The sequence below is a fragment of the Hippichthys cyanospilos genome, chromosome 6 (genome assembly GCF_059441005.1).
Source record: "Hippichthys cyanospilos isolate Australia breed blue-spotted pipefish chromosome 6, RoL_Hcya_1.0, whole genome shotgun sequence".
Taxonomy (NCBI): domain Eukaryota; kingdom Metazoa; phylum Chordata; class Actinopteri; order Syngnathiformes; family Syngnathidae; genus Hippichthys; species Hippichthys cyanospilos.
This window is the reverse complement of record NC_142374.1, coordinates 12,467,828-12,490,007: the sequence shown is the minus strand read 5'-3', so window position 1 is coordinate 12,490,007 and position 22,180 is coordinate 12,467,828. Positions and strand designations below refer to the sequence as shown.

At 38.4% G+C, this 22,180-nt stretch overlaps 1 protein-coding gene across 10 annotated transcripts in view; it reads right to left on the bottom strand.

Annotated features, from left to right (window-relative positions):
• Positions 1 to 21,556, bottom strand: part of LOC148422229 (pleckstrin homology domain-containing family A member 5-like) — a 74,534-nt gene extending 52,978 nt beyond the window's left edge. For 5 of the 10 annotated variants that reach the window (XM_088417083.1, XM_088417084.1, XM_088417085.1 and 2 more), the window contains exons 1-3: positions 21,234 to 21,555; positions 21,065 to 21,141; positions 19,102 to 19,159 (exon numbers count right to left, since the gene is read on the bottom strand). In XM_088417083.1, the coding sequence (XP_088273209.1) occupies positions 19,102 to 19,159; positions 21,065 to 21,141; positions 21,234 to 21,325 (227 nt within the window). In that variant the 5' untranslated portion in view covers positions 21,326 to 21,555. Of the gene's footprint in view, positions 1 to 19,101; positions 19,160 to 21,064; positions 21,142 to 21,233 lie in introns of those variants that run through there. The other 5 variants (XM_088417088.1, XM_088417090.1, XM_088417094.1 and 2 more) reach the window with 4 other exon arrangements.
• Between the last annotated feature and the right edge of the window lie 624 nt (positions 21,557 to 22,180).

The following is a 22,180-nucleotide window of genomic DNA, read 5'->3' as shown; positions in this document are numbered from 1 at the left end:
TTCAAAGATTTTACATTAATTGCAAGATTTTACTCACACCAACTTTGTGACTTTTGTCACACCAACAAATCGGTTACAAGTTTGGTAGAAATAGAAACATGTGATTAATCACATTATGGAAAAGTTTGCGATTAAATTTAAAAAAATGTAAACGCTTGCATTAATTATTTAACTAAGTACAGTACTTGTATAGTTACTCTTTCCTGGAAAAATGTAAACTATTGTAATTACAGAAAATGATGGGAATCCACTCTGTGGTTATTTTGAGTTTTAACTGTCACATCAATATTGAGTTTTCTTTTTTTTTTTTACTACCTATGTGGGGAATTGCTCATTCAGATGACCTATTATCTGAACTTTCACATCCACCTACATATACTGTAGCTCCACTTCCTCTTCTTGAGGTGTGTTCCAAGGCAGATCTTAGTCATTTTCAGACTCGAGAGATGACACATGATCTTGGGGCCCAATGACACATCAACTCTTGTTTTCACCTGTATTGAGGATCTTGTAAGCGATGTGACTGATGTGATAAGGGAAAACCCTTCCATAAACCCTGCAAGGCGCAGCTACAAAAGTGATGATTGCAAGCAGCAATGAAAAAGCATAACGATGATGAAACTTCTTACCATTTTTTTCCTAAATTCAGTCTGATTATGAAATGCAGAGTCCACTTCTGGCAATGTCTTTCGACTGAAGAGAAGTTCAACTTTCTTCTCTGATAACATTGAACAGTTCAGCAAAATCCTTAAGGATTTCCTTTCTACAAACTCCTTCACCCTTACAATACAGCTTCCTCAATTACCAAGTTTCTCAAATGTGTTCAATTTTACCCGGTCTAACATTTCAAACATGTTAGAAAATCGATCTTGTTCCAATCCATACGAATGAGAACAAAGATCTGGAAGTGCAACCTAAAGAATGTCAGACAGTCAAAATGAGCAGAACTCAGGAATGGCTTGAGCAGGTGCACATATTTGGTTAAGTGTGACCCGTGTAACTGAGGTCAGAGGAGAGGAGAGGTGGAGAATCGGTGGCATTTTTTTAGGATGTTTGTGCATGTGCAAGAGTGAGAAAGCTGAGACGGTGAGCATAAAGAAAATATTGCAGCTATTAGGTGGGATTGAAATTTCTTCATTTAAAGTCCAAACAACAAAGCAATAGAGGAAACTGAAAAGCACAGGAACTAAAAGCTGTGACGATCATGATTTTAACAACAATACAGAAAATAGACTTTGACATTGAGAGGTTTCCTTGGGTTAAGTTGCAGAACACACTGACTCTCACCATTTGTTAAAGAAATAAGAGTTAAGCCAAACACAATGACAGCCAATCAGTGGCTTCTGGGTATGATTGACCTTTGCAAATCAACCGTCAACAACTCAAGCAACAAATGCTTTAAGTATAAAAGTTGATTCAATCAGCATACAGAAAAGCATACAGAAAAGTCTGTGATTAAAAATCAGAGAGTGAGAGAAAAAAAATCACACTGTGACTGCCACTATTTGGTTGCAAAAAATCTGCAAATTGTTATTCGGATACTCTTTATAATAAAGCATTACACTGTATGGTGGATCCATAGAAAATAAACAAAATATGAGTGGCTACAAGATCCTCTTTAAGTACATTTTCTCACACTTGTATCATACTCATTAACTGTGAGATAAAGTGGGCCATTAAACCTTATGCTGCTCCGAGTAAAAACACATCTAAAAAACATCAGGACTACTTAAATTCCATCTTTATCACATCTTGTGATTCACATGTTCGTCGGTCATTATGTGGTATCAGAAAAAATGTCTTCAAAACCACTTTGCCGAATGAACAACAACAAATCCAGTGCTGACACTGGACAATCCAGTCAGCATCAAATGTGGTTTGTGTAAAAAAAATAAATAAATAAATAAAATAAAATAAAAAAAAAAATATATATATATATATATATATTATATATATATATATATATATATATATATATTTTTTTTTTTTTAAACCTCTGCAATATACTATTTACTTGCAACACATTTTATGAACAAAGCATTTTATCCTTAACGTGACAATATGTAATATTTAGACTGTTATTCATTTCGAAAACCCTCTATAAATTTCAATAAGGTGTAAATGACAAAGACATCACGATACAAAAAAAAATTACCTTAGCCTGTAGATTCCCTCTATGCCTTGGGCTGTTGAAACCAATGGCTGATTGTATTTTTTATTAGCTTACTCTCTCGCTCGCGTGGCGCATGCTTCCAAAGTATGGTCCCTCTGAGATGCCGTTGTGTGTGTGCTGCATTCACGAAACACCAGGAAACGGCAACTTTAAACAATTCATAGTGTCACTTTAAGGAAAAGACACCTTTAATCATATAATTTCAAAAAAATGTTGCTTTAGCGACTCTGTACAATATAAAGTGAGTGAATTTTAGATCCACTGCTTGCCTTTGGCAGTGATGATTGTGCTCAGTTGACCTCTCAGTAGACCCTGGTCCTGCTTCGGCCTACTTCTCAGAAACACATAATGTCATGGAAAGTGTCTTTATAGTGAACGCGTGTGCGCCAGTGATGGCGTGAAAGGCTTGTGTGGCCTCAATGGAGACGCACGCCACAATTCCATCAACCACAGCTTTAAACAAATACAGTACATATTTCCCTGGGTAACTGGGGCTATTGATCCATCTATTAGCTGTATTTTGTACCAGCTTTATGCACAGGGTGGTTAATGAAAGCGCAAAACAAACGGTGCTGTAAAGAAAGAAGGAAACTGCAATAAGAAAGCAATACTGGATCTGTTAAGCTCTAGTTCCTCAAGACCCCAGGCCTTGTTGGTGAGCGTCATTACAGGCCTGTGTTGCACACATTGACTCCACTGAGAAAAAGATGACCCACAGAAATGGGTCAACCATGAGTGGGACACGCCGAGTTAGGCAGGGCTAACAGAGAAGCCACTGAAGCATGTGACAATGAGAGTAAATTACATCAGAAAACCATCAGAAGACGTATAACCGGTTTGACAACCATTTTCAGCCTCTTAGACCATTGCAACGCTGAATCTATTAAATCAACAACTAATTGATCATCAAATTAAAAACTAACCATTTTTGATGTATTGTTTTGAAACCAGGTGGCTCAGTGGCACACTGGTTAACACGTACGCCTCACAGTTAGGGGACCCGAGTCTTCGGCCTTCCTGTGTGGAGTTTGCATGTTCTCCCCAAGCCTACGTGGGTTCTCTCCGGGCACTCCGGCTTCCTCCCACACTCCAAAAGCATGCATGGCAGGTGTATTAGACATATTAAATTGTCATTAGTGGGATTGAGTGCATGAATGGTTGTTTGTTTCTGTGTGCCCTGCGATTGGCTGGCAACCAGTTCGGGGTGTCCTATGTCTAGTGCCCGACGCCAGTCCAACACTCGTAAGAAAAAGCGGCTATAGATAATGGATGGCTGTTTTGAAACCTTGTTTAATATAAAAAGGCCTAAATTCTTGGGATTTCAGTGTCATGCCAGTAAAGGTTTTTCGATTTCTGTAGTTTAACAACAAGGTTAGGCACCGAGAATTGGGAATTGAGTGGAACCGAGACTGCAAATTCAGTTCTCCTGGAATCGATCAGATTTTAAAATGTCAACGATAAGCTTCCATTTCTAGTTAGCCATTCAGAAGCGGCACGGACAAATTATTGTATATTCTTGTGCTTTTCAAAAAGCTTTTTTGATAATATTATGATGGATGGTTAGAATTAGGCTTTTGAGCAACTCAAAGCAAAGTTCAGTCGCAAAATGTTCATGGCTTGCTCCCTCTTGCATAATTATTAATTTTAAAGAATTGGAACCCAGAATTGTTTGGAACCGGAAACTAATGGAACTGGAATAGTCCACCCCCCCCAAAAAAAGCCTAATCCCACTTGCAGCCCTAGTTGAGTTAATCATCAGTAGAACTTTAGTGGCATCAGGCATTAAAATGAAAGCAAAATGAAAGTGAAGAGAATATTGTAAAAAACAGTTGTTTAATGTATTTTTTTCACCAAATGCAACGTGCTTCAGGGTTTCAAAACATGTGTTTGTGAAACATCATGGGTCATATAGCTATTCAGCAACATCAGATATGCCATTCAAACTTTTATTTCTCACACATATTGTTGAACCAATAACGACAGACCCACTCAACAATAATGTATTTGTCGTTGGATTCAATGAAATAATGGTTTGTGAACACAGCAAACCTTCACATTTTAAAACAATCCCAAATTCACATTTCGCCGGAAGTGCAATGACAGTTTTGCACATGATGATTTTTATACTGCTGCAAAATCCTGTTAATCCATATTTGAAACGGGGGCAATCAATGCCACGCTACAACAAGCGCTGAGCACTGATAGAGGAATGCACAGCTGACAAATTGAGGGCAGCTTTCCGAGCTGGCCAGTGAGTAACTCAATCCAGGACCGGAGCCACAGAGGGAGCGTGGCACATTCTTCTATCTTTTGCTGTGACATCTGCCTCTGCAGTATATTCCGCATTTATGTCAAGTTTGAAAAGTCTCAGTTCTTCTTGCTCGGCTAGCCAAAATTAGGCTCTCTATTTTCATGCTTCATTGAAGCGCAAAGCCACATTAGGTTAGTTTTCCAGGGAGTGTCTGCTCTTAGTTCGCCCACTGCTGTTTTTGTAGGTGCAGCTACATTGCTTCTGTCCGCTGAGAAAAAGAAAAACAGGCTTTTTGCTGCGATCAACTCATTTTCACTTGCAGCGTAACACGCCTACTCTCAGGCCAGCAGTCAAATCCATCTTTTTCATGATAAAGATGAGATGCTACTTCCCCATGTAAACAAGTTGTGTGTTCTTTTATGAATTTCAAGGTTATTGCCCTTTGATAAATTGCAGCAAGTATCAGATGCTGAGACAAACATAAACAAGGTTTGGGGAGGGGTCATAAAAGCAATACAACACTGTAAACATCATCCTACAAAGTCCGAAATCAAATCTAGCACGCCGTTTTGCATTTGATAACATTTCAGACAAGAAATGTATCCATCCATTTTCTATACTAGTTGTTCTTATTGCAATTAAACATGTTTGAACTTGTGCAAACTGCAGGCTACACCCTGAATCCGGTGATCCATTTACACTCACATTGACCTAAAATGCATGTTTTTGGAATGTGGGAGGAAGACAGGGATCATACAAACCCCTCACAGGGTTTCCATAGCAGTTATTTGACACAGTTACATGTTTAAGTTCCTTAAGAACATGTTTATTAATTAGAGGGTCAGACCTGGGAGGAAAAAAAAAGTTTATTAATGTCAGTAAATCAAAAAACATACGGATTTACTGAAAATAGACATAAAAAAATTAATAAAAAAAAGAAATCAAGTACTTTGGCAAAGATTTTGCCAGAACTTCTTTAGTAGTACAAAACGGCTCAAAAACTAAGTGTACAGGATGTATAGAAAGGAAGATGTCCTGTTTGTTGGACACCCACACCACCATGTACATATCAAGGAGAAATCCGCTTCTCCATCCCCCCACTGCTGAGACATATGGTTTTTGATCCTTCTGATATAAAATGCATAGAAGTGTGCAGACCTTATTTTGGAACAATAATGGAACATACAAAAGAGCGGGTGAAGCAGGGAGAGTGATTAAGGTGAAAAAAGACATTAGAGAGATATGAGATAGCCCATGAACTCAATAATGCATTTTAAAGCATATCGGGCTTTTTTTTAATGGCTCTCGCATGCTGTTAGCCATGGAAATGTTTAAAAGAGCTACAATACTGCCACCCTACGGCAGTTTTGAGGTACTACAAATACAATTTCCATGAAAAATGAAGATGGACAAATCACTTAAACTCAGACGTCTTAGCAGCAATTTCAATACAGCCTGTTAATCGAAAAATAAAAAATGATAACTTGAAACAATGAGACAAGTGTTTGTGCATTGGCATCGTGTGAATATTTTGCACAGTTCTATTAAACCAACAGACACATGAAACTAATAATGATAGAATAAGGAAAACTGATTTAGGGTGTGGTAGATTGTGTGTTTTTCAATATTGAATTCCCTCCCTCTTATTTGGTGATCTTCGATATATGCATGGAGCATATAATAAACGTTAACATACAAAGAGAAGTACACTGTCTCATTATACCGTAGAATGTTATTGTTTGAACAGGTCAAAAGTGATTAAATGATGATTAATTAACGGGTAAGTCTTGTTAGGAAATGCATTGACCCTGCATTCATATCTGACTTTAATAGGACTGCTGCACTGTTGACTTTAGTTGCCTATTGTTACCAGAACATGACAGAATATCTGGTTTAACAAAATCATAACAACATGCTATCTATAGAACTAAAACTACCATACAAGTTTTTTCCCTTCACCATGCACGTTTACATTGAGATACTACTTCACATTTTCCCAATTCAATCAGGGCATAAAATTTTAAAAATTTTAAAAACGTGTACAAAATCACTGAAGGTCATGATGGAAGAGCTGAGGAGGATGGTAAAGTGTGTTAGACAGATGGGTGGATTTACTTTAAACCAAAGCGGAAAACTTGTAGTGTGTAGTTTCGATTCAAAATATATAGTCTGGGTAAGGAGTGCTAGAACACTGCTGACACTACGGGATAACATGATAAATCAGGTAGAATCCTTTTTGATTTTTATTCAAGTATGTTATCACACAGTAATACTCTGAGGTTAAATCACAGTGATATTATTAGAGAGAGTTATAGCAAGAGAGAGAGAGAGAAAAAAGAAAGTGAGCAACAGAGAGAGCAAGAGACAGACTGACAGAAAGCAAAAGAATAAGTGAAAAACAGAATGAGTGAGAGAGAGAAAGAGAGAGAGAGAGAGAGAGAGAGAGAGAGAGAGAGAGAAGAGGAGACAAGCACAGAGACACTAGAACATGAGGCTTTTTGAACATACAAGACAAGAAGCTTTAATGTCCATTAAATATAAACAAGGACTATGTTGCTTAATGACTTGAATACTGTTTTGAGGTTCTATCAGTTAACATTTAATCTGTATCAGAAGCAAAACCGTTTTTTTTGGGGAACAAATTACCACAAAAAAGTGGGGGGATTTTCACATGTATAACACTTTGAGTGCCTCTTTGGTCGTGGAATAAAACTACCAGTGAAGAAAATGTTCTTCATTATGTCATTTTAACCGCAGGTGTTTACAGTATGAGTATACAACACTGAACAAAAGACTTGACCTGCTAAATGATAGGTTGAAGGAATATTTGACCGAGCGGGAAGAGCTCTTAGACATTTTTCTTTTCTAAGCGAGGACTAAGTTACATCCATTCAAAGTTTGTCAATGTACAACCTTCTTCTTGGCAAAGAGCAAACATCTTGAGTACATATTAGCATTGGTTCTGTGACTGACTAATGAGCCTCGCTCCTCCATAAATAAACAATAAAAACACACATACTTCTACCGACTTCTGCCGTGTTGTCGTTTTCTGAATGAACTGAATAATGAGGAAATGATGATGATGAATGATGAAAATTTCCTTTGAAACAATATCACAGCTTCAACGATGGCTAGACAGCAGACATTGAATAAAATTACTCTAATGTCAGGTTGGGTGTGGAGCTTCGCACTTGACACACATCATCTTCTAGCAAGAAGGCTGTATTATCCGAGAATATAACCTGTCGCTACAAATACTGTAGAGTAGTGGCTTGATTTTAGGTGTTTCTAACCAACAACTGTGAGAAGGTTGCTGCGACAAGTTTGGCCAAGCTCAAATCGCAGACAGATGTCTCTTAACTTGTGATTAAAAATATCATGCAAATGTTGTGCCATAGATGTACTAATCTTCCACCTACACATGCAGACACATAGATGAACAAATACACTGAGTTCCGGCCATGCTTCTTCCCCCAACTGTAATTTTGCCCTTTTAGGGCTGGAACCTTCATGTAACCTTGGGACCTCTGAAACAAATAAATAGAGAGGGTTCGGAGAGACTGTTTCAGAACGTGGCAGAATTATATTTGTGCAGTCCTTCTCCATTCTCCTCATGCATGAGCAGAAATAAATGCATTTATAAAATGCCACTTCTTTGATTATAGTTTTTCACAAATGTCTAACAGGTGACCCTGACATAATGCTATTTGTTGTTGCACCAGTTAGCAAAGGCTTTTTTTTTTAATTCATCGAACATTTACTTACTTATTATGTACTCTCAGTCCGAGCAGATAATCACGATCGCTTCTACTTAGGACCTCACAAGTAGGAGGCACGTCCTCGTAGTGCCTGTACACCACCCCTGTAACACCCGTGCAAGAGTAAATACATGTGCATCTTAGCCAAGGAGATATTCAGGGGTTTTTTTTCAATTTGGTTTCATTCCGCGGTTGGGGAGGTGAATTTTGCACCGAGTCGGTCAAGTAAAAAGCAACATTTTATTTACTTTATTAGTTTCAAGGTTTTACTGTAGAAAATGTGTGTAATTAGAGCATACAGCCGCACAAGCAATGCTGTCGTACAACTGTCGTACAGTTGTTATAAGATAGATGATTTGATAGGGGGAACGGGTGTTACGATGGTTGGTCTCTTGACATGTCTTTTAATTTTGTTGGCCATTCCAGTTCATTCCCATGTCAGTTAAAATTTCAGCTTCTCCATTCATTCCTCCTCTGACTCCCATTACTGATCGCTATACATTCGCTTTTTTAGTTTGTTTTGTTGTGGCAGTCTACTTTAGGCTGGGTCATGAAGGGGGCGCGGCAGCCATACAGTGGGAGGCGAGGCTTCAGTGAACATGTTGTTTCACTTCCTAGTGAAAAATCCAGCCACCAAATAAATAAATAAATCATAAGAAATGTAATTTCCAATGCACCATAGGTAAGAATAAATCATTTAAATGCATACATTTAACTTTTGAAAGCTTAAAACACCATGACATAGGAAATTTAAGAAACGACATGTGTCAGGCCAACACATACAAATAAATGGAGAGCCAGGTAGTGAAGCTATCCAGGCAAGATGTCCATACAGGATGTAATCATGTGTTTTTCATTCAATGAAGCACACGGCAGCAACAGCAATCATCACGTCAAAGTTGAGGGTGCTTTTATTAGAAGCACCAGCAGGGATCTTAGAGTGTGAGTACCTTCTTTTTTCACATGAGAGGAGGAGGGACATTCTGCCTGTACACGCTGATTTGTGAAGAGCAGCACAGTGGTGAGAAGGCTTCTTTTATTCTTGCAGAGGCCCTTCTAATCATCAGCCTCTTGATATCTAGGGAGGTTGTCCTTACTACCAGCTGATTGCTAAGAGCAGCTAAGAAAGGCTTCAGTTATGAAGCATCTTGTTTGCTCATGCCACACGAATGCACAAACGCGTGTGTGCGCACACACACACGCACGCACACACACTCTCTGGCCTGCTTAAAGAGCACATTGATGTCAATTCATGTTTTTTTAATGAAGCATATTCTGACTTTAAACTTTACAGTGATAAGCTGGAGGACTCTGGTGTACTGGTGAGACTTTGGAGGACTATTTGTTAGACTACGGACTTGCAATACTGTGCAATGCTTCAAATAGCCCGAAAGGCTATGACTGCATGCAATCACAAAATCCTGGTACAAAATTCCTTCTTGATACAGCAAACAAAACTGATTGCAAGAATTTCCATGAAGACGAGGGACAATTTGATCAAATAACTGGCCGAAATTTACAGTAAGTATCGGAACATGTTATATGGAATTTTAGACATCTTATGATGGTGATGGCCTTTTTTTTTCTTTTTTTTTTCTTTTGCTTTGACTGTAACCAAAAATGTGAGATACAAGCGTAGTATGGTGGCAGCACCACACACTTCACTTTCCAACAAGCAGCAGTATGACATACAGAGTAATTCCTCAATGGTAAGCTGTCTTACGACCAGGTCATAATGTCAAACTGAAAAAAAACAAACACACATTTCTTGCTATGTATTAGAAGCAACCACATAGCTTTATCTGAGAAATGGTACTTAAGCATTAGGGTTAATTGCACACTAACAATGCAATATGTCATATAGTACACAGGTTAACGGATAGCATCGAAGTTGTGACATTACAACTGTTTGAGAAGCGAACATCTGAATACAAATTATGGAGTATCACATGTAGACAGATAATATAACAATGCCCAAAGGTAGGGCTGGACAATATATCGTGTGGATCGAAATTTGGGGGATTTCAAAAGCTATGTTTAGTCTCATTGGAGAGTTGGATAAGGCATAAGGCAGCAGGTCATACCTGGAAAGTAAAGCACAACGACATGTAATCATGAGTGGAGACAGCGTATTTTAAACATTTGTTCTATTTGCACTGTATCTTGATCCCTAACCCCATGAATAGCAAGGGTTGACTGCATCTTGTTAAGGGGTGACACCACTAAAACAAAGGAGCCGATAAAAAAGGCAGTGTACACCTTCAGGGACCGGACTCATTCTGGACAAAGCCAGTTTCAAATATTACCTTATGGCAGATGGTTCCTTTTTTTCAGTTTTCATAAAATAGCTTTAATTGCAAGGAACACTGCCAAAATGTCATAACCTACTTTATGTTTACAAGGCATTTCACAGACTTTTTTTTTCCTGTTTCTTACAGCAACCAGCTACACTATTTCCTAACAGGATTGTATTTACTTTACTTTTTAGTTTGTATGCCATATTTTCATACTGTTTAGAAGAATTTAGGAGAGCCCTTTAAATTGTGTTAATCCCTATCTCTGACAAGATAGACATATAATTTTTAATTATATTTTTCTCATGTGTTTTTTTTTTCTCTTCAAAATCCAATCCAAAACATTGACCAACATTCATCCTTTCATTCTGAACACAGAAAAACACACTGAATACCAAATCGGAATGTTATAAGAAAGTAATAGCATAATGTTCAAAGCAGTGGCAGAATGCGCTTTGTTGCTCTGTAAAATATCCAAAATCAAAACAACTTGCAACAACTTGAAGAGTAATCAAGTAATCAAATAAAGCAATCAAATAATTTAACCAACTAGAGTCAGATAGGACTGAAAAGACAAGGAGATGAAGAAGTAGGAGGGGGACTAACGGACAGTAACTTCCATGTAACGTGTATTCTACCACATCACAAATGATGAGTGCATTTCTTTTTTTTTCGCTCCCATTCATGTACTTATAGCATTGATTCTGGGACCAATTCCATGTTAACACATACTTCTAGTAACTGTTGGTGATGTCACAGTGAGAAACAAAAGTACAAAATCAATCACAGGCCATATACATCATTAAGTAACACGAACACGCACAGTTCAAATATTTGTTTAGCCAGGGACATCCAAAGCTGAGGACAGAGCGTGGGAGAAGACTCTCATAGAAGAGCAGCCCACAGCTGGGCAATAAATGTAATAAAATGTCATTCAAAATGCCTCCCTGTTGCCCATAACTACAATTAAATCACTCACCATGTCACTATGCCTCCATGGACTGTGTTTCCAATGTCACTGATTTATTTTTTATTCATAGACTTTAGTATGACAAAGGAATTATTTCTATACAATAGATCCACACTTACGGCTGAGGAAGGATCTGTATCTATGTTAATGCCAGGCTTCAATACTGTCAGAATGTTCTGTTGCGGATCAAGAAAAATATCATGTAAATAGCTGATCTTGTAACAATTTGTTTCAGGAGACTGTTCCAAATCGCTATGTGCACATTTCACTACAGTGTTCCAAGAGTTCACAGCTGTAGAGTGTTTGGGCAGAGTGACGGCTTCCAAAAGCTGCCTAATCAACACAGACCATCTGGAAAACAACTAGGCTGTGCATGCACTGTCCACTGGACGGAGGCAAACATGGAAGAGAAACCTGGAAGGAATGAAAGAGGAAGCAAAAACATGCGTGGTTCTCAAGGCAAAAAAGGACAGGTGTTCCAAAGATGAGAAGCAATCGCTACTCGGACGACAAGGCTCAAATTGGGAGCTTAAAAAAAAAACACGAAGCCAAGTCGATCACATTTTTTAAGAATAGAAATAAAATTGTGGGGAATTGCCAGTCAAGCCACAGCCAGAGCCCCATGACAGAAAATGTCCCTCAGTTCAACCTGGCACTACATCAGCAAATGGCAGCTCATTGCAGATTACTAGGGGGATTACTCAATGCTCTCTCAGCATTAAATACAAGATAGCGCAAATCTGAGAGGCTTTTGGACCAAAGAATTATCATAGGCCAAACGCTTCCCTTCTAAATCTTGATCGGTGGGCCTTACTTCGATTGACATATTTGTAGTAAAGAGTATATGTATGCTCATGTTCAGTCATAATGAACAAATAAGTGACAAATAAGACACATACAGTACAGACGGAAAGTATTCTCAGCGCGTCACTTTTCCACATTCAAGTCATGTTACGGCCTCATTCCAAGATCAATTATGCTATATGAAAATTAAAAGTCACAGACATGAATGGCCATCCGTCCTTCTATTCTCTCACCGTTTATTGAGTTCAGCATATTTTATTATTTGAAGTTGTCTAAAAAGGGAATGCTTTCAACTCTTGTTGGTGACTTTATATTATATTATGAATACATTAAGCAATTTGCTTAATCAACACTGTAAAAATACAGTAATCTTTCCATTATTTCACCATAGGTTTACTGTAAATATTCGTAACTGCAGTTGTAATCGTGTTGTCGGAAGACAGGAGGCTCTTTAACTCTTTTTCATTCATAATTTCCTTTCTTGCAATTGAATAAGTAACATTTTTGATTAGACCTCAGAAGAGGTCAATATAGATCCCATCAGAGAAATGTGACTTCTGCTCTTGAAGTTTTTGTTGAGACTTTTGACAGTGGATTTGTGTTACTGGGAAAAGTCTTCCATGAGTGACTAAGAGATGTTTTCAATTTTACTGATACCAGTTAACAATTAAATAGTCCATTACGTTTTAAAAGTGTGGCAGTCATTCTTGTCTTTCATAAGATGTTTCATTTTAATGATGCCTTCAAATGTCAGTGAAGTGTAGGCAGGACTGGATTAATGATGAGAACAAATGGAATGAAAATATGTCATGGCAAAGAAACTAATTTTCTTTATCTTGTCCAGGTTATTCAACCCATAATTACCCCACCAAGACAAAAACTATGAAAAAAATATCAACCATATGATTGAGCGGAGAGTTGAAGGGTTAAATTGACAATGTTGCTCCTTCCTGTTTATTGTTCATGGCTTTTTTTTTTTTTAAAAAATGTATTGTATTACTTATTCTGCCATTGAGGTGTTATGTGATTTATTTTGAATTGAAACTGCGACTGGTAGAAAGTAGTATCTACCAAAAAGAAAAGATTAGTGTAATTACACAGTTTTTCCAGCCTAAATGACCTTCAATGCACGACTCACCAAAAAACTTTTTTTTTTTTAAACTGGCAATAGTTGAATTTGACTAACTCCTCTCCCTCAAATTCTGTTTGATGAATAATACAACAGAACAAGCCTCATGAACGCACTGACTGCAGAGTACAGAAGAACAATATTTCAGATTTTATGTTGCGTTTCATGTTGATGCGGCAGCAAATTGCCCACAAAGGACACTGACAAAAATATCGTTGAATGAGACATAAAAAATGAAATATAATTCTATTAGACTGGCCTAAAGCTTTGTTGGGATCTGCAGTTTTAGTTTTTAGTTTATTTATTAAAGCAGCCAACACAATTTGCTTCATTTCTACACTTAAAAAGACATCGTTAGTGACCAAAGACAGAGTATGTCTGTCTTTTTGTAAAACCGACTGCTGTAAACATCACCACCAACTGTTTAATTTACTCCCTAAAAAGAGAGAATACGTTGAAATAAAATTTATGGATGGAGCAGCTGGAGGCAACCAAGCAGGTGTTAAAGTGACTCAATTATGATGCACAAAGATGAAATGGAAAACATTGTTGTTCAAAATTCTTTTCAGGCATCACTGACTAAAATTATGTGGCATAAAAAAAGGATGTGAAGTAGAAATGGTGAGAAAAAACAATTCAGTCCAGTGTGTCATAATATTATAATGCACTAATCTTAAGCAGCAAGTAGCTGCAGACGTTTTGGCAAGTCCAATTCATGAGCAACAGTTCTGTCCACAAAGAAAAGTAATGCTTGCTTTGTGCTACCAACTGTATGGTTTCGCACTTCTCTACTGGCAAAAAATCGAATGAAAAAAGGATCACAAAATTCTTGCATACAGTGGTAATGATAAGAACATAACCTCAAAAAGGAAGTCTATTTTGCTTAGGAAACCTCATAAACACAGACAAAGTTTAGGCCGTAAAAACCGCTGAATGTAAAAAGTAACTTCTTTCGTAACCTTTCTGTTCTAATGAGTGAAGTGTTCCAACTGTAGACGTGCCAAACCCTCTAAATACCTGAATGGATTTCTGGTTTCTGATTTATCACAATGAAAGCAGAGCCAGAAGCCACTGAACTTAAAAACTTGAATACATTAGTGCTAATGGGTTTGGGTGCTATTGACCCATTCCTCTCTACTCAATGAGCTATAGCAAATTGAAAAATAAAGAGAGAAGATGGTACTACAAATTTGGCACTGTGCCTTTCTAAAGTGACATGTATTGTGTAGGCCACTTTAACAATCATTAAGTTTAAATAACAGAGTAAATCATTTTGGCTCAGTCGTTTCATGAATTAAGGCCATGTTCTGTAATGAAGACATTTTACCACAGGTTTGTAAGAATTTGCTGTGAAAAAGCATTTCACAAACATTTTGCAAAAAAAAAAAAAATCATCACACATCATCACAATTACTGGCTGGACAGAAAACAGGAGCACTGTTAACAGTAAAATATTGTTACTACTTATTCGATTGGAAGGTGGGTACGTAAACATGTAATGCAGCTCATGTTCTTATGAACAAAAAAAATAAAAAGTAAACCACCCTCAAGTTGTTAGATGCTTAATGCTGAATATTGTGAGGCATGCGCAAGTCAGGTTTTGTGGGGATTGCCGTTTTACCTTCCTCATGATCTCAAAGGGCAGCGAATTCCACAAACCACCCCAATTATACTAGGCCAGATGCCAACGGCCTGTTAACCAAGAAGATTCATTACAACCTCACAGTGGAAAATAAATATCAGAATATAATCCAATATGAAGTCCACACTGTCACACACTGTGACGCCCTGCACCCGTCTCCACTTCAGAAGACAGCTGACGTCAGCACAATCTGCTCCTCGATGCTAACACTGTGTAACCTGATGATGACAGCTAAGACACGCGCCCTACATCCGACTGGCTCAGATCATTTTACAGCATCAAAAAAGCATTAGGTCAAAAAGATAAATTAATAATGCACTACATTTTAGGGTATAAAAAAAAAATATAAAAAAGGTGGGTCTTTGATCCACCTATAGCAGGGCCATAGTTAACCAAGTGGACTGCAAGCCTGATAACGATGGCAGGTCTTTGTCCGCCAGTGTGCAATACCCACACTAACAATCACAAAATCAGAAACGTCAACATGGACTCAAGTGTCAATATTCTCAACAGGCTACAGAAGAGCTTAAAGCCCACACACCCCCAAAAAAGGAAGAGGAAGATAAAGTGCTTCTTGTGTTGAAGAGCAGCTGTGAGTTGTCACATTTTAAAGACACTTTGGATCATTTCTAGCAAAGTTGGCATCACTATTACATAGCAGAATGTTGTCTGCAAGTCAGAAAATGTGTCAACTGAATTAGCTGTGACTGAGTTTTATGACAATTTTAATTGCATCCGACTTCAGCATTCACCTGTGTCTCTTGAGGATCGGTGCACAGACACACAACTAAAGGGCTTTGAATGAGTGCATATAAATTGTGCAACTCATCAATAACCATCCTCTTACAGTAATAAATGATACAACACAATTCAAAATCAATCACTAATTTAATGGAGATAAGCTTTCAACTATTCATAATAACGCTCTGTGAAATATACACATACACACATTTTTTTTTCAACTAAGATATGTAGTCTGGAGGTCTGTGTTACACCGAGTGATAAAAGTGATAAAACACTGGGCTGTAAAGTGAGTGACTTTCAACTTGACTGCTTGACAGCCTGCCACATGGAGCTGCTCAAATTCATGACAAAGTCAAATTGGGAGAGTGAATTCATGGTGGCACAAGACTCTTCCATTTTTTTCCCTGGCCTACATTGATTTTGCAAAGGTACCCCGAAAAATTGTGTATAAACACACACGCACATCCACAAATGCACCTACGCATATATACCACGAGCTTCATTCAAATGCAGTCGAACATTTCAAGGTCGGACAGAAAAAAGGTCAATCTATGCATTATTCGTTAACAACGGCAAATATCAAAATAATGTGGGCTTCTATTCATCTGTAAAAGCTGACATATATCAAGAAGAATGACAGGTGTAAAATTCCCTTGAAATTTTACCTAATTACAGTAAATGGTCCTTCCTGTCTGCAACTGGATGACAACCAGTTCAGGTGTCCCCCGCCTACTGCCTGAAGCCAGCTGAGATGCTCAACAGCAAGCCTGCGACCCCAGTGAGGATAAGCAGCTCTAGAAAATGGATGGATGGATGGTCTTTCCTGTGTGGAGTTTGCATGTTCAGCCCATGCAGGCTTTGATTTTCTCTGGGCAATCTGGTTAGCTCCCACATTCCAAAAACATGCATGACAGGTATATTGGACACTCTAAATTGTCCTTAGGTGTGATTGGGTGCATGAATGGTTGTTTGTCTTTGTGTGTCCTGCAATTGGATGCCAACCAGTCCAGGATGTTCCCCGCCTACTACCCAAAGACAGCTGGATTAGGCACCAGCAAGCCACCAACCCCAGTGAGGATGTGCGACTATAAGCGACACAGAACAAGGATGGGGAATAAATGGTGCATCAGGTCACTTATGTTTACAAGGCCTAATCAAATAACAAGGCTTCTGTCATCCATTCCTGTGGTTGGTATGTCAATAAATCGAAATAAACAACAGAGTAGCGGTTGCGGACCTCACACTGATTGAGTTGATAAAGGCAAAGCTTGTAAATGTAAATAAAATGACCTTAGTCTCCATTTGTCCTTCCATTTTGCAAAGCAGTTGAAGAGATCATGATGATTCTTTGTATGTACATGAAAGCCGAAATCAGTGTGAAGAAAACAATTTTGGAAAAAAAAAGGTTCTGAATCAAATTGCAGAGCCAAAGTGTGTATCAAATCCTGAGACAGTCAGATTTCCTGCCCCATGAATGAATGAATGAACGAATGAAGATGGATGGATAGATAGATAGATAGATAGATAGATAGATAGATAGATAGATAGATAGATAGATAGATAGATAGATAGATAGATAGATAGATAGATAGATAGATAGATAGATAGATAGATAGATAGATAGATAGATAGATAGATAGATAGATAGATAGATAGATAGATAGATAGATAGATAGATAGATAGATAGATAGATAGATAGATAGATAGATAGATCGATAGATCGATTGACTATTAAAGCCATACTGACTATGCAGCAACGTGTAAGGTATTGTTTACGATAGTTAAAGTTATTTGAACCAAAATATGTTTTAAAATTTAGATTCTTCAAAGTAGTCACGTCTTATCTAGAAGACAGCTATGCACCTCTTTGTATTTATACTCGGTCACCTTTAAGATGTGGAGTATGCTTTTTGACCTGGAATAACTTTGAGTTCACAGCTGTGCCTTTTAAAGAGTCAAATGCTGGAATTTATTTGACCTTTTTGATGTGAATTTGAAGGTGTGTCAAAACGTTTGACTGGTACTGTACCTCAAAAGTAATGCCTTGTGTGACCTCAAACTCAATTTTCAAAGACAAATGAGAGAACAAAAATGCATGAAACACCTGTATATTTGCATTGTGTTATGCAGATTTTCTAAAAATGGGTTTAAGATTAGTGAACCATTTGGATGGAAACCTGACGAGAGCCAGCAAGTGAAATAATTTATGTATATCCAAGTCTTGGAGCCGAGCGAACAGAACATGAAGCTCTTCAAATTGCTGTAATGCTGAAGGTTGGCACAGACCTAAGAAATGGTTTTATCTGTTTAAGACAAGTGGTATTCCCAAGTGTGAGCAGATCATGTACACTCAAATAAAAGAGCGAAAACAGGGATGATTCCATAGCTCAAACACTTTAAGGGGGCTCAAGGTAAGATAAAATCAATAAAAACTGCTCATAAAGACAACAAGCACACTTTGCCCATGTCTGCCATGTACTTGCACAACGGCCCTATGTGTAATCATTAACTTTTGACAGGCCACTCTTATACAGGTATGGAGAGCAGTAGTTTCAAAGAACCATTTCCAAGCAAATCAAAAACACATGATCAAGCTTGCTTGATTTTGGCTCACAAATAGTTGAAATTGTGATAAGAGCTAGGCAATATGGACAACATGTCACATCTCCATATTTATGCCCGATATCTTGATAATGACACTCTCTCTGGTTTCAATGGAAATCAGGCTTTTCTAAGAAAAAGCCAAGTATGATTGCAAAAGGATGTGGAAGTGTCATTTTTTTAATTACATCAGAACATACTGATAGTCATTAACATGACATTGTTGAATGAATGAAAAATAATTCAAATCGCATTGAACTACAACTCTGCTTTAATGATAATTAGATGCTATTGCAGAAGTGTTTCGTGTGTGTGTGTTGCTCTGTACCAATTTGTTTCCCACAATAAGAAGCTTTAATGCTAAGGCCCACTGCATAGGGCCACACAATTATATAAACTGCTGCATAAGAAATGAAAAACATGGTTGTAAAACAGAATATACAAATGTACTGTATTTCTGAGAGTTGGCGGCTGCGTCTTCCTTGCTTATAACCCAGAAATGGATTCCTCCTGTGCATGTTATGCGTCTGTGTTTGTGTCCATGTCTCTCTCCCTCCCTACCTGTGGTTGGTAGGCCTTATAGGCCTGTAAATGCAGCACATGAGTGCAAAGTCCACAGTCGACTGATACAGTCTTCGACATTTTCAATATTAATATTTCGATTGTTCATATCTAGATATCAATACAAGTGATACGTCGGCCATTTCTAACTGTGACTAGATTAGGTCACTCACTTGATGAAGCATCTTGCACCCTCAAACGTATATCCTTCTTCCCAACCAGTGGGTAAATCTGTGAAAAAGCGGCAAGACATTGTGAGATAAGTTTGTTGTCATTGATTCAGTACAACAATTCAGTTCTCTTCAAGCCATTCTTGAAGAAAAAAAGGGAAGAAACGGAAAACAAACCATAACAGCTAATTTGGTGTAACATAAATAAATATGTATTCTGAAGGTACAACTTATGTTTTTCAGAAGCAATGAAAACAATAATACAAGGAAAATCAAGAATATTAATTCACTCTCTATTGCGCTTGCACTGTTTAGGGTCACGGATGGGCGTCGCAAATGAGATGAAGCCTATTCCAATCCATCCCAGTAAGTAAGTTGCCATCTGATGATTTAGACTAAAGTCTATGAAGCTATCATTAATGCTTTTGGAATGTATTACATAGAAATTTGTCCGAAAAGAGTTTCGTTTTAATACATTTGCCAAATCGGTTTCCGCACTTGTTGCAACCAAGTTGTCTTAAATAATTGGTTGTTTTCATATTTTATCACTGAATTAATTGGTTTGGAAGGATAAAAACACAAATACAATAATAAACAGTCTGAAAAAGCTCAACTGTTTTAAAGTTTCACTTCATTTTTTGTTTAAATGAATATTTTCAGACAGTGGTTATTGACTTTTTTTACACCTTAAAAAAAAAATCAAACCATTTTGACCAACACTAAAATACAATAGCATAAAAGACTTACAGTAAGTGTTAAAAGCAAGCCAAAACAAGTCACATTTTTAAAACACAATTTTACTCACAGGAGCAGTAATAAACATATTTGACAATTTTATGTCAGTAATATTTCTGCACTGTCACTTTCAACCCTGTTCTGTTGTTTTTTGTTTTATAAAGGGGTGGACACTAAAGAACTTCTTTTCCATTCTGCTTTACAAAAAAATATTACTGATTTCTGGATAATTGAAATAATCAGTTGTATTAAAAAAATATCCACCCATCCATTATCTGTACAACTTATCCTCACTAAGATTCAAGGCAACTTAATTTTACTTCAAAGAAATATAACTTAACTACACTTATAATACTGACTATATTTGAAACAATGTTTGTCACAGTAACATATTAAAGTTTGAATTTGAGTTTGACATTCATTTCCCACATGACAACTTATTTTTTCTTATTTTCTGCTGTCCAGATCAATAACTAATGCAGAAGTTTAACTCGTCAGTGTTATTTTTCACCTGTAACCACTGCAGTGACTATTCATGTTATCGTAGGTTCACAAGGAATAATGTTTGCAAGCTAAATGAATGCATATTTATAGAAACAAATAATAGGTGTGTGTTTGTGCGGGTCTACCAAATTATGGGTTTTAACGTCTTTGTGGGGACCTCTTGCACTTGTAGGGATCGTTTTGATGGATCCCACAGGCTCAGACCTCTTTCTGAGGGTCAGGGCTTGCTTTTAAAGTGCAGATTTAAATTGGATTTTTGTTGAGGTTACAGTAAGGGTTAGAGTTAGGCAATCTGCTGTGATGGTTATGGTTAGGAGTTAGGATATGCAGGAGTACATTTAAAACATACTCTGACTCCGAGTGACTGATGGAGAATATTTCTGATTATATAGAGTAACTCTAATCGGAAACATTCTTCACCGATCACAGTAATAGAAAAGCAACAATGCATTAGTTAGCAGGTGCTTTGGGAGAAGCGTGTTTCGATTGCCGGTTAACATCAGGATTTAAAGCGATATTCGGATTATGGCCACAGCGAAGTGAGTATCGTATGCCACCCGGGAGGAAGTGGCACGACCCGGGTGAAGGCGGGCATATGGCAGCTCCCACTTTGTCACAGCCCATTAAACAGACACACAGCGCGATGCCACCGCCGCTGTGGGCAAGAACGAGCCATGACGACATGTGCAATACAAGCAGAGTCCAGGGGAGCAAAGTGACGCCTCACCTGGAGTTTTCCTGTGTCCGGTTATGACCGCTTGGCCACTCAGGGGATGCAGCCAGGTTGTACTCTTGGCTTCTTCGCTGAAGCGAGGGAGCGGAGACGCATGACGTTAGCACGCCCTCGCCTGCAGGTCGCTCATTTGCTCCTTTGCTCATTCTTTGCTGGCACTTACTTGACAAAGAAGACGCGTCCGTCGCGAGTGAGCCCATAACTCCAGGAAGACGGCAGACCGCAAATCCACTCGGGCTGGAGGTCCGCCGCCATGTCTGCCAATGGAGAGTGGCGCACGCGCGCGCGCTCGCGCGTGCGCGCAGGCGGGCAGAGCGTACGCGGAAACCTTGGCAACGGCGGATGGTTGCCGCCAGGTACGCCTCAAGAGTTGCCCACTCACTTCCGTGTGATGTTTGAAAGTTGTACGGAATCACTTCATCGCGATTCTCTTCAAAGTGTCTTCCCTTCTCTGCCGATGTTAGCGTTTTCACAGCCGGGCGGGCGGCCAGCCCAGTGCGTGAACGATCGAAGGGGCAGGGCCGGCTGATCCAAACGTGACGCCTAGGGGCAGTGTCGATCGGACGTAGGGGGAGTGACAGTCAGACCTGTCAAATGGTAAAGCAACGGTCACCGAACGCACTAGTGATGGCTCCTTTCAAGAGCTAATACGTCGTGTTCCTTAGTTTGCATCCGCTGGGGGAAATTGTGACATCCAGACACGGTGCTTTCTATGAATTATCTTCCTGGGTATCTGGATATCTGTGATGCTTCTGCCATTTTCACACAGATGCAGTTAGACGCCTTAATACGCTGGCGCAAGACAGCTTAAATGCATATTTTAAAAAATGAAAATGGCAACTCAAGGAAGCAAACCTGGCCAAGAAGTAAGTGATTGTCATACATCTAGTCACGGAGTCCTGAAATGAACTGTACACAAAAACTAAATGTGTCCAATACATTCAGAACTCAAGCGGGCATTAGCTATTGTAAAGACTTAAGTAAAGTTGGCAAGATATTGGCAGATTCGGACTTTCGCGATCAATACCTCTCAGATAAAACGTCGTCGAAACACCAAAGTCGCCTTTATGCCTCCTTCGTAACACGGACTACCAGCTACAATGTCAAAAA